This window comes from Cetorhinus maximus, chromosome 17 (genome assembly GCF_964194155.1).
Source record: "Cetorhinus maximus chromosome 17, sCetMax3.hap1.1, whole genome shotgun sequence".
NCBI classification, from domain to species: Eukaryota; Metazoa; Chordata; class Chondrichthyes; order Lamniformes; family Cetorhinidae; genus Cetorhinus; species Cetorhinus maximus.
Window position 1 is genome coordinate 77,228,360 of NC_135895.1, and position 13,338 is coordinate 77,241,697.

A 13,338-nucleotide genomic window follows, 5' to 3' on the forward strand; every position below is an offset into this window, starting at 1 on the left:
GAGTAAAGCTCTCTCTACACTGTCCCCATCAAACACTCCCAGGGCAGGTACAGCACGGGGTTAGATACAGAGTAAAGCTCCCTCTACACTGTCCCATCAAACACTCCCAGAACAGGTACAGCACGGGGTTAGATACAGAGTGGACCTCCCTCTACACTGTCCCATCAAACACTCCCAGGGAATGTGCAGCATGGGTTAGATACAGAGTATAGCTTCCTCTAAACTATCCCATCAAACGCTCCCAGGGTAGGTACAGCACAGGGTTAGATACAGAGTAAAGCTCCCTCTACACTGCCCCCATCAAACCTCCCAGGACAGGTACGGCACAGGGTTAGATACAATATAGAGCTCCCTCTATACTGCCCACGTAACTTAGGAAGTAGAAAGGCTTTTAAACTAAACCGTGGGGGCAAGGGATCAAATGTGGGAAGATGTGGTCGATTGGAGTAGAGACAAGGTAAGGGAGGAAAGTATTATTTTGGGAAATGATAAACAGACCATGGCAGGAAGGGATAGAGAGTGCAAGTCGAGAGTAAACCAATAGATCAGGCTCGAGGTTACAAAATTAATAAAAGGAGTAAACCTATGGGTATGTATCTGAATGCATGGAGCACTCAAATCAGAACAAATGAACAAAAGTGCAAATGGAGATAAATAAGTGCAAACTAATAGCCACTACAGAGACAGGGCTACAAGGTAGGATGGATTGAGGCCTGAACATAGAAGGGTATGTGACTTTTAGGACGGATAGGAAGTTAGGAAAAGGTGGAGGTGTGGTTTTGTTAATTAAAGACAACATTAGCACAATAGAGAGGGTTGGCCTAAGTTCAGGAAACCAGGATATAGCAGTTTGGGTAGAGATGTGGAATGATAAAAGCAAGAAATCGCTTGTGGGACTGGTATACACGCCCCCTAATTGTAAGGGCGGGGTATCAAAGAAGAAATAGAGGGAGCTTGTCAGAAAGGTACGGCAATTATAATGAGAGATTTTAATCTACATATAGATTGGAACAATCAGGTTGGCAAACATAGCATAGATGACGAATCATGGGATGTTTTCAGGATATTTTCTTAGGTGGGTATGTTCTGGAACCAACCAGAGAGCAGGCTATAGTAGACCTGGTATTGTGCAATGAGATAGGATTAAATAATGATTTCATTGGGAAGGCGCTCTCAGTAGCAGTGATCATAATATCATTGAATTTTACATTTGGTTTGAGGGAGAGAAGACTGGGTCTAACACTAGCATTTTAAACTTAAATAAGGGCAATTATGAGGGCATGAAAGCAGAGCTAGCAAAAGTGAACTGGCAATTTAGGTTAAGAGATAGGTCAATAGAGGTTCAGTGGCAGACATTTGAAGGGATATTTCAGAATGCACAGAATAGATATATTCCAACAAGTAAGAAAAATTCCAAGGGGAGGATCCATCATCTGTGGTTTACTAAAAAAGTTAAAGGCAGTATCAGACTTAAATAAAAAGCATATAATTGTGCAAAAATGGGTGACAGGTCAGAAGATTGGACAGAATATAAAAAACAGCAAAAAATGATTAAAAGATTAATAGGGAGGAAAAAATTAGAGTATTACAGAAAGCTAGCTATAAATACAAAGACAGACAGTAAGAGTTTCTATAGATATTTAAAAAAGAATAGATAACAAAGTGAGTGTTGGTCCTGAGTGAGTCTAGGGAATTAATAATGAAAAGTAAGGAGATGGCAGATTAATTAAACAGGTATTTTGCATCGGTTTTCACTTTTGAGAATATAAGTAACATCCCAGAAATAGCTATAAATCAGGAATTGGAAGGGAAGGAGGAACTCAAGTAAATTACAATCACCAGGGAAGCGGTACTTAGTAAATTGTTGGAGCTGCAGTTTGACAAGTGCCCAGGTCCTGATGGACTTCACCCTAGGTTCTTAAAAGAAGGGCTAGTAAATTGTTGGAGCTGCAGTTTGACAAGTGCCCAGGTCCTGATGGACTTCACCCTAGGTTCTTAAAAGAAGGGGCTAGTGAGATAGTTGACGCATTGGTTTTAATTTTCCAAAATTCCCTAGATTCGGGGAAGGCTCCATTAAATTGGAAGATAGCAAATGTAACTCCATTATTCAAAAAGGGAGGGAGACAGAAAGCAGGAAACTACAGGCCAGTTAGCTTAACATCTGTTGAAGGGAAAATGTTGGAAGCTGTTACTAAAGATGTTATAGCGGGGCACTTGGATAAGCTCAAGGCATTCAGGCAGAGTCAACATGGTTTTGTGAAAGGGAAATCATGTTTAACCAATTTACTGGAGTTCTTTGAAGAAGTAACAGGTGCTGTGGATAAAGGAATGTACTATACTTAGATTTCCAGAAGGCATTTGATAAAGTGCCAAATCAAAGGTTATTGTGAAAAATAAAAGCTCATGGCATAGGAGGTAACATATTGGCATGGATAGAAGATTAGCTGGCTAACAGGAAACAGAGAATAGCCATAAATGGCTCATTTTCTGGTTGGCAGGATGTAACACGTGGTGTGCCACAGGGATCAGTGCTGGGACCTCAATTCTTTACAATTTATATAAATGACTTGGATGAAGGGGCCAATGGAATAGTTGCTAAATTTGCTGATGACACAAAGATAGGTAGGAAAGTAAATTGTGAAGAGGATGTAAGGAGGCTAAAAAAGGAAATAGATAGGTTAAGTGAATGGGTAAAGATCTGGCAAATGGAGTATAATGTAGGAAAATGTGAGGTTGTCCATTTTGGCAAGTCGAATAAAAAAGAGGCATATTATCTAAATGGTGAGAGATTGCAGAGCTCTGAGATGCAGAGAGGTCTGGGTGTCCTCGTGCATGAATCGCAAAAGGTTAGTATGCAGGTACAGCAGGTAATTAGGAAAGCTATTAGAATGTTATCATTTGTGAGGGGAATTGATTACATAAGTAGGGAGGTTATGTTTCAGTTTTACAGGGCATTTGTGAGACCACATCTGGAGTACCGTGTACAGTACTGGTTTCCTAATTTAAGGAAAGATGTAAATGCGTTAGGAGCAGTTCAGAGAAGGTTTACTAGACTAATACAGGAATGGGCGGGTTGTCTTATGAGAAAAGGCTGGACAGGTTAGGCTTGTATCCACTGGAGTTTAGAAGAGTAAGAGGTGACTTGATTGAAATTATACGATCCTGAGGGGTCTTGACAGGCTGGATGTGGAGAGGATGTTTCCTCTTGTGGGAGAATCTAGAACTAGGGGCCACAGTTTTAAAATAAGGTGTCGCCAATTTGGGACAGAGATGAGGAAATCTTTTTCTTTCAGAGGGTTATGAGACTTTGGAATTCTTCTTCTCAAAAGGTGGTTCAAGCAGAGTACTTGAATATCTTTAAGGCAGTCGATAGATTCTTGATAGGAAATGGAGTAAAAGGCAGGAATATGAGGTTACATTTAGATCAGCTATGATCTTATTGAACGGCGGAGAAGGCTTGAGAGGCTGAGGGGCCTACGCCTGCTCCTAATTTGTATGTTCATACATATGTTTGTAGCATAATGCAAGAGTGTCCCATCATACACTAACATCATATTTCTTTACCCGTGTCAGCCTGTCTGCTGCCTCTAAGAAATGAGACCATCAATTTACAATCATCGCTCACTAGAAACTGGCCATTCTCACAGGCTGCTCAGAGACATCGGTCCAAGCACAGGCTGTATCTGAATCCCGAATACAACGTAAGCAAAACAGCCTCTTACCGGCAGGCCCTGGTCTCCACAGACGATGGGTTCAGTGAGTATTCTGAGCAAACAGCATGCATGGAATACCCAAGGGCGCAGCTCAGATGCAGGGCCACCCACTACCCTACCCAATGTGAGTTGAACTCACAGAGTAGAGCCCAGGGCTCCAGATCTGTAGTAAAGCAGCCTTACTTGGGAATTGCTTTGGGTCTGGCTATGATTTGATTCCCGTATTTTATGTATTTCAGGTTCAACTTTGTCCACAGTTTGTCTCGCATGGCCTCTCTGTTCAGCAGACCTGCGAGTAGAGTTAGAGAGTGATAGATTTTTGTTAGAACATGAACAATAGGAACAAGAGTAGTCCATTTGGTACCTCAAACCTGCTTTGCCATTCAATACAATCTAGCTCAATTCCACCTTCCTGTACTATCCCCATGTCCCTTAATTGCCTTCATACCCAAACATTCCAGCCTTGAATATACTCAACGATGGAACATCCACAACCCTCTGGGGTAGATAATTCCAAAGATTCACAACCCTTTGAGTGAAGAGATTTCCCCTCATCTCAGTCCTAAATGTCCGACCCTCTATTCTCAGACTTTTGGCTACTGGTTCTACATTCTAGCCACGGGTAACATTGTCTCAGCATTGACCTCTCAAACCCCTTAACAATTTGAAGGAAAGGTATTGAGGGTTGTGGAACCAAGGCAGGGAGATGGAGTTCGAATACAGATCAGACATGGTCTCACAGAATAGCAGAAGAGGCTTAAGGGGCTGAATAGCCTCCGCCTGTTCCTATGAGTTACCAGAGTTACTGGTGAAAGGTTCGGCTCTGCGAGAGGGGGACTGCCTGGGACTGGAGGATTCAGACAGAATACTGTGATTTTTAAGGGAGTTCAGCTCCCATGCGTCCACCAACCCCCCCGCCCCACCCCACCCCACTGGCTGCTGCCCTCCTACATCACCTCCCCTTCTGACACAGGCTCTTGTCCCAACACATCCCCTTCCAGTCAACCTCAACCACCCAGTCATTCCACAAGTGAGAGCCCAGGCCAAAATGGGCTATCAGAACACCAAGGGCCAATCAGTCAGCACCTCCCTGTCCGATGCCCACGCACACGCACTATTGGTCAACCTGCAAGTTCATCCCTGTGTAATCCTGTTTCCACCCTTCCACCCCACCCCACAATCCCACCATAAGTCACCCTTTACCTCCATCCTCATGGTGTCCCACCATCCCATGGGGAAAATATGATTTTCCACATGCGACAGCCCATTCCTCATCGTCTGATTGGATGATGCTTGGGAAATAGCCAAGCAGCCTTTCCTCCTCCCACTCTGCACACCCCAACCCCTACCCCCTCCTCCCACCCCCTGCCCCCTCTCCCACTTCCTCAAATTGGCCTGGCTTCCTGTTCCTGGCAAGTGTTTGCATTAATGCAGGATGGCAAATGGAGCAAGTCTGGCCCACCAAGGTTCAACACAGCCAGTAAGCGGGATGACCAGTGACAGCTGATGACCCAGAACCGGACTCCCATTCCCCATTCCAGCCCCCCTCGGCCTGTGAATAATCATTGAATTGGAGATGGTGCCTGCTGGACATGAGATTGAAATCAGCTTCATAACGGACACGTATAAATGAGGCAGGAAGGCAGCAGCTTATAAAGGGCAGCAGCAGCAGCTTAAAGAGGTGTAAGTCACATCAGGGAGAGAAAGAACTCGTGCTGTGGGGCAATGGGTTGTAGAACAGCCAATCCTACACCGTGCCTGGTTATCTTTTCAGTTGACTTCACTGTGCTGAACAAGGTTTGTGCATTTGGTATTGTCCCTCTTTGCAATGGCGAACTGGACCAATTAGAAGCTCAATATTCATGCTGTGAAATCTTGAACCCCAACAGAATTGTATCCATCCTATCCATCTGAGACTTGGTCTAAAGTGTCTGCACCTAACTTTAACCGAGGTAGAAATGTCGTGAAAGCAGCTCAATATTAGAAAAGTAACCAGGGAATGGGCATCCGATTCAGGAAATGCTACAGATAATGACAGCGCAAGCCCTGGCTAGAATGCAGATGATTGGGTGATTACCCCATCACTCACCCACAGAGGCAACCCAACGTGAGTAGGACTGATTTTACAGACATCATTTGTATTCTGTAACCATCCTCCACATACTGCATTTTGATAGAGAAATAATCTTGCTTTTATCAGGAGACTTTGTTGTAGTTTCAGTCATGAATTCTGTTTGCTGTAGTTCATAGAGACTCTGTTTAAACACGCTCTGTAGACTTATTATGACACAGCCGATGGTAAATGCTGAATTGTTCAAATCCCAAAGGGAAATTTGAAACAACTGCCACAGCTTGTTTTGCAATTTGTATAAATGTCGTGATGTATATCCTGAAATCAGTCATAATAAGGCCACTAAGTCTTAATAATAAGTAAATAAGGAATTAATAAGTAATTAGTAATAAGGAAGGCAAATGGAATTTTGACATTTATTGCAAAAGGAATAGAGTATAAAAATAGGGAAGTGTTGCAACCGTACAAGTCATTGGTGAGACCGCACCTGGAGTACTGTGCACAGTTTTGGTCTCCTTACTTCAGGAAGGATGTAGTTGCACTGGAGGTGGTTCAGAGGAGGTTCACTAGATTGATTCCAGAGATGTGGGGCTTGTCTTATGAGGAGAGATTGAGAAGTTTAGGCCTATACTCGCTAGAGTTTAGAAGAATGAGAGGAGATCTAATTGAGGTATATAAGATGCTAAAGGGGATAAACAAAGTAGACGTGGAGCGAATGTTTCCCCTTGTGGGGCATTCTAGAATGAGAGGCCATAGTTTTAGGCTAAGGGGTGGTAGATTTAAATCAGAGATGAGGAGGAATTACTTTTCTCAAAGGGTCGTGAATCTGTGGAATTTACTACCTCAGAGTGCAGTGGATGCCAGGACGCTGAATAAATTTAAGGAGGAGATAGACAGATTTTTAATTAGTTATGGGTTGAAAGGTTATGGGGAGAGGGCAGAAAATTGGAGTTGAGGCCGAAATGAGATCAGCCATGATCGTATTGAATGGCGGGGCAGGATCGAGGGGCTGAATTGCCTACTCCTGCTCCTAGTTCTTAAGTTCTTATAGGTTTTACAAAACTAGATTAAACATTTATTAATAGAATAACTGATTTTTAAATACATACATAGATTTACAAATTACTACGATGATAACTTCTAAATCCCCTAATCAATCTAACTCCCAGTTACACTTTCGTTATGGCAACAGTAAGACACATAGATTTTAAAAGACCCAGGCAAAGAAATATGATACCTTGAATAAGTGGCTTTCCAAGTGAGTTTTCTTCACTTCAGTCCTTTGAAGGCAGCAGCTTCAGGCATAGATGCTGAAGGTTCTTCACAGAATTTCACAGAATCACACAGTGCAGAAGAGGCCCTTCGGCCCAACGAGTCTGCACCGATACATGAAAAACACCTGACCTACCTACCTAATCCCATTTACCAACACTTGGCCCATAGCCTTGAATGTTATGATGTACCGAGTGCTCATCCAGGTACTTTTTAAAGGATGTGAGGCAACCTGCCTCCACCATCCTCCCAGGCAGCACATTCCAGGCCATCACCAACCTCTGGGTAAAAAAGTTTTTCCTCACATCCCCGCTAAACCTCCTGCCCCTCACCTTGAACTTATGTCCCCTCGTGATTGATTCTTTAACTAAGGGGAACAGCTGCTCCCTATCCACAGTGTCCATGCCCCTCATAATTTCATACTTGTAAGATCTGAAAAATGTCTACCCTTACACACAGGCTCTTTCTTTATTCATATATTTCTCTTTGAATGCAAATACCCATTGTTCCACTATGTCTTTGGACTTTATCTCCCTGATAATAAAACCCTCTCATAGCACTAAGTTTTACCAGTAAGCTTTGAGAAAAGTAAACACACTATTTCCAAACTTCATCTGGCTAGATGGTACATTTCACCCCTCCTTTGAAAATAATCTGTTTTATTTCAAAATGCAAATGTTCCTTTGACACCTATGTTTCTAAACTTCCCCATGTTTATCTAATTAACATTTCAAACCTATCCTCTCGTTTTAGATCAAAGCACCCAGACTAGCTGCCTCTAATTCAATCTCATACACAGACATATAGACATATTCCACTATTACTCTATTTTACAATAAATTCCAATAACATTATGAGAATTATTATATCTTCTTGACACCCCCCTCTGGGTTGAAAAATGAACCGTCATAATTTAAAAAGACGGCTTCATTTTTATTACCCCATCTTATAATATCTCCTATACTTATCTATATATGTACACATTACATTACCAGATGCATGCATTAACAGAACAATATATATATAAATCCTTTGCATCAACAGAAATCATTCCAGTTCAGAGTCCAGACTTTAAAATGTCTAATTTTCCCTTTAAGCTTCAAACTCTTGATAAAGCATCTGCAATCAGATTCTCTTGTCCAGTGACATGTATAATCTGTAGATTAAATGGTTGCAGTAATAAACTCCATCTGAATAGCCTTGCACTTCTGTCTCAAAATTTGTTCAGAAAATTTAAAGGATTCTGGTCTGTACAAACAATTGTTTCTGATGAATTGTTTGCCACATAAATTTCAAAATGCTGCAACGCTAACACCAAACCCAAAGTTTCCTTTTCGATCGTTGAATATCTTCTCTGTTGTACATTCAACGTCTGTGAAAAATATCCTATCGGTTTTTCAATTCCAATGTCACCTTCTTGTAACAGTATGGCCCCAAAAACTATATTGCTTGTGTGAACGGCCAACTTAAATTTCCTGGCTTAATCGAGTACTGTCCAAACTGGTGTCATAGTTAATACAGTTCTCAAACTATCAAATGATTTCTCACACTCCTGTGTCCATTAAAACTTCTTGTTCTTTTTTAATAGTTGTTAGAGGGGCAACCACTTGGCTAAAATTAGGTACAAATCTCCAATAAAACCCATTCATGCTCAGAAATCTCAAAAGTTCTTGTTTTGTTGTAGGCACTGGGAAATCCACAATAGCCTTGACTTTCACATCTCTCAGAACCACCTTACCATGTCCAATGGTATGGCCTAGATACGTAACTTGCGCTTTTGCAAATTCATTTTTAGCCAAGTTCATCACCAAATTAGCTTCTCATAATCAAGTAAATAATTCTTCCAGATGTTGTAAATGCTCCTCCCACATAGGACTGAAAACTATTAAGTCATCAATGTAAACAGCACAATTGCTTAGACCTGCAATTACTTTGTTAGTCAGTCTTTGAAATGTTGCAAGTGCATTCTTCATACCAAATGGCATGACTTTAAACTGATGTAGTCCACTTGGTGTCACAAAAGCCGATATCTCCTTTGCTCTCTCCAATAACTCTACTTGCCAATACCCTTTTAGCAAGTCAATCTTTGTGATAAATTTTGATTGTCCCACTTTCTCAATAAAATCCTCCAACCGTGGTATAGGATATGAATCTGCTTTTGTCACTGCAGTCACGTTTCGATAGTCCACACAAAGTCTTTGTGTTCTATCCGGTTTCGGTACCAGTACAATAGGTGAACTCCAGTTGCTGCAACTAGACTGAACGATATCATTTTGTAGCATGAAGTCAATTTCTTTCTGTACTTGTGATAACTTTGCCGGATTTAATCTATAAGGGTGGTGCCTTACTGAAGCTGCAACTTCTACAAACACATCATGTAAAGCTAAATCTGTCCTCCCAACTTACTCCCACAAATAGCTTTGTGTGACTGCAATAGCTTTTCCAAATCACTTTGACACTTGTCTGGAAGGTAACTCAGTATTACATTTAAATTTTCAAGCACCCCCTCATTATCCAGTTTGATTAGAGGAAAGTCAATTTCAGAGCCTGCACTTCTACCTCTTTTTCATCATCCACCATCACTAACACTTCCTTTTGTTCCTTTTCCCTATCAAAGTACTTTTTAAGCATATTTACGTGACACACCCTCTACTTCTTTCTTCTATCTGGAGTATTTATTAAATAATTTACTTCATTCAATTTCTTTTCAATTCACTGCCACTAAACATTGTCTTTAATGAGTCACCCAGTATTGGTGACAAAACTAGCACTTCCCCTCCAGCAACAAAATCCTGAGCTATAGTCCCAATTTCTCATGAATCAATTTCAGTGGTCTTCTTACCCCATGACCATAAACTAGTTCAAAAGAACTAAAACCAATTGATGCCTTAGGGGTGTCTCTAATAGCAAATAACAAGAATGGAATTCCTCCATCCCAATCTTGTGGATAATCCTGATTGTACGCTCTCATCATAGTTTCTAGAGTTTGATGTCATCTTTCCAAAGCCCCTTGTGACTCAGGATGATAAGCTGTTGACTTAATTTATTTTATCCCCAAACAGCTCATTACTTCCTTAAACAGCTGTATATTTGAACCCTGATCTGTTTGTATTTCCTTGGGTAAACCATATCTTGTAAAAAAAATGTAGTTAACTCTTCCACAATCTTCTTTGCTGTGATGTTTCTCAAAGGTATTGCTTCAGGAAGCCTGGTGGACACATCCATTATTGTTAGTAAGTACTGATTTCCACTGTTAGTCTTAGGGAAGGGAACTACACAATCAATCATGACTCTAGTTAAAGGTTCTTCAAATACTGGAATTGGAATTAAAAGTTCTTCAAATGCTGGAATTGGAATCAAAAGTTCTTCAAATGCTGGAATTGGAATTAAAGTTCCCAGCTTAATCACTGCTTGTGGTTTCCCTTTCATCTGACATGTGTGACATGTTTTACAGAATTCTAATTCCTAAATGCCCCCGCATTGGAATGTCATGAGCTATCCTCGGAATCTCATTTCCATACCCAAATGGGATAACTATCTGATGTACCTCCCTCACGCTTTCATTTGCTGAAACGTGATACGGCCTCCATTTTCTCATTAAACTTTTACCCTCAAGGTAATAACATTCTGGAATACATTTTGCCTCTGTTTCTGAGTAAGCTGCCTGATAAAAATGCTGTATTTACAAATCTTTTTCCTGTAACTCCACTAACTGTCTTGAGTTAATCACTTCAGCTGAATTGTCCTCTGCTTTGTCTTCCTGAACAATGTTATCAAGCACAGTGTCAGCTAATTGGATTTCAACACCTCCTTCCTGCCTTTGAACTGCCTGTCCTTCTTGTTTCAACCTAGGAGCCTGTGATCTCGTTATCACACAATCTGGAAACAATTCAGGATACTCTCCCTGCAACACTTCTCTTGAAGACACCTCTGCAGGCTGCTCAACCACCATAGGCATCACCCACATTTGTGATCCAGCTATATCATTACCCAGAATAAATTGAACCCCTGCAATGGGCAATTTTCCACCACTTCAACAATCACTTCACCAGTTTTCCACTTACTTTTTGGATTTACCTTCCACAATGGAATAGGTTTAGCATCTCCATGAACCCCATTTATTATCACCTCTTCCTGCAATACTCCCCCTGAACAACAAATATCACTATCCCACAACATTAAGGATTGACTAGCCCCAGTGTCTCTTAAAATTTTAACATCTTTACCTACTCTACCCTGTACACATGGGAAGACTTTCCCTTCATATACCAAATCATTTCTAACCGAAGTCTCACTACCTTCGGCTGTGACTCACTAGTGTCAGGTATCACTTCCAAGATTAAATGCTGTGCTATACCTTCAATTATTTCTGCTTTCTTTTCCCCTGCAGGTAACCCCAATTGTAATTTATCCTCCAATTCCATTAACTTAACTTTAGCTACCTTTTGTAGACCAGCCAGTTATAACTTCAACTCCCAGAAAAGTCTGAGCAACTGCCGAAACCATATTGCAGTTTCACCATGTCAAAAAAAACCTCATCCCAACTCCTGAATTCAAAGTGCTTCTTGTACTCGTAACCTAAGCTTCACCAACTGCAAAAAAAAAATCAAGGAATTTCAAATGTATCCCGCAAAGAGCCCCCAACTATGTTATGACATAGCCAGTGGTAAATACTAAGTTGTTCAAATCCCAAAGGGAAACTTGAAACAACTGCCACAACTTGTTTTGCAATTTGTATAAATGTCGAGATGCGTACACTGAATTCAGTAGTAATAAGACCACCAAGTCTTATAGGTTTTTCAAAGCTAGATTAAACATTTATTAATAGAAGAAATGACTTTAAATACATACATAGATCTACAAATTACCACTATGAAAACTTCTAAATCCCCTAATCACCCTAACTCCCAGTTACACTTTCATTAAGGCAACTGTAAGACACATAGATTTTAAAAGACCCAGGCAAAGAAACATGATTCCCTGAACAAGTCGACTTCCAAGTGAGTTTTCTTCACTTCAGTCCTTTGAAGGCAGCAGCTTCAGGCATAGATGATGGCTTTTCATACTTGTAAGATCTGAAAAATGCCTACCCTTACACATAGGCTCTTTCTTTACGCATATCTTTCTCTTTGAATGCAAATACTCATTGTTTCACTATGTCTTTGGCCTTTATCTCCCTGATAATAAAACCCTCTCATAGCACAAAATTTTACCAGTAATCTTTGGGAAAAATAAATACACCGTTTCTAAACTTCACCTGGCTAGGTGACACATTTCACCCCTCCTTTGAAAACAATCTAGCCTGGTCTGTTTAAAAATGCAAATGTTCCCTTGACATCCATGTTTCTAAACTTCCCCATGTTTACCTAATTAACATTTCAAACCTAACTTCTCTTCTTAGAGCAAAGCACCCAGGCTAGCTGCCTCTGATTCAATTAAATCTCACATACACATACATCACACATCCCACTATTACTCTGTTTGACAATAAATTCCAATAACATTATGAGAATTATTATATCTTCTTGGCAAGACTGTTTGCTGTAGTGCACTGCTTAAATAGACTCTGTAGACTGTTTGCTGTAATCATGCTATAAATTTTGCCTCTAACCTATTGACTGATATAGTGGAGTTAGTAGATACTCTGATCAAAAAGTGATGATTGCTCAAATTGGAAATAATTGAGGCGAGGAGGAGACAATGAAACAGAACTGATAGATGGTCAGTTCATTCAGCCAGTAGTGGGACTAGCTGCTGAGTTGAGAATAGTGTCAGCCCCATACATACCCAAGAGGACTAGTTTCTTGTAGTGTTGCAGGAAATACTTGCTGAGCTCCTCGACTGCCAGTTTTGGAAATTTCATCACTAGCTCCTCAAAGGTCATGTTCTTGACATCTGTGGTGAGGGTCAGGGGTTAGAGAGAGAAAACAAACAGGAAAGGATGAAGTTAATGAGCCATTTCTGGAAACCTTGGAACTCAGGAACAGGAGGTGGCTATCCCAGTCCCTTGAGCCTGTTCCTCCGTTCAGTGAGCCCAAGGCTAATCTGCGCCTCACTCCCTGTGACACGATGAGTTTACTCAGCATTACCGATCTCAAAGCGGCAATTCTCCCAACGCCCGCAGCCTTTAGGAGCAGAGAGTTCCAGACTCCTACTATCCTGGATGGCAGTGGAGTGTACACTCAGGATGTCCTGGATAACGATCGGGAGCGAGGACTCCGGATTAGGGTCGGGTGCGGGGACTCCGGATTAGGGTCAGGAGCGGGGACTCAGGATTAGGGT

At 41.1% G+C, this 13,338-nt stretch overlaps 1 protein-coding gene across 1 annotated transcript in view; it reads right to left on the reverse strand.

Annotated features, from left to right (window-relative positions):
- Positions 1-12,787: 12,787 nt before the first annotated feature.
- Positions 12,788-13,338, reverse strand: part of rgsl1 (regulator of G protein signaling like 1) — a 37,479-nt gene continuing 36,928 nt past the window's right edge. The window contains exon 9 of the mRNA XM_078561784.1: positions 12,788-12,951. Coding sequence (XP_078417910.1) covers positions 12,788-12,951 — 164 coding nt within the window. The remainder of the gene's footprint in view (positions 12,952-13,338) is intronic.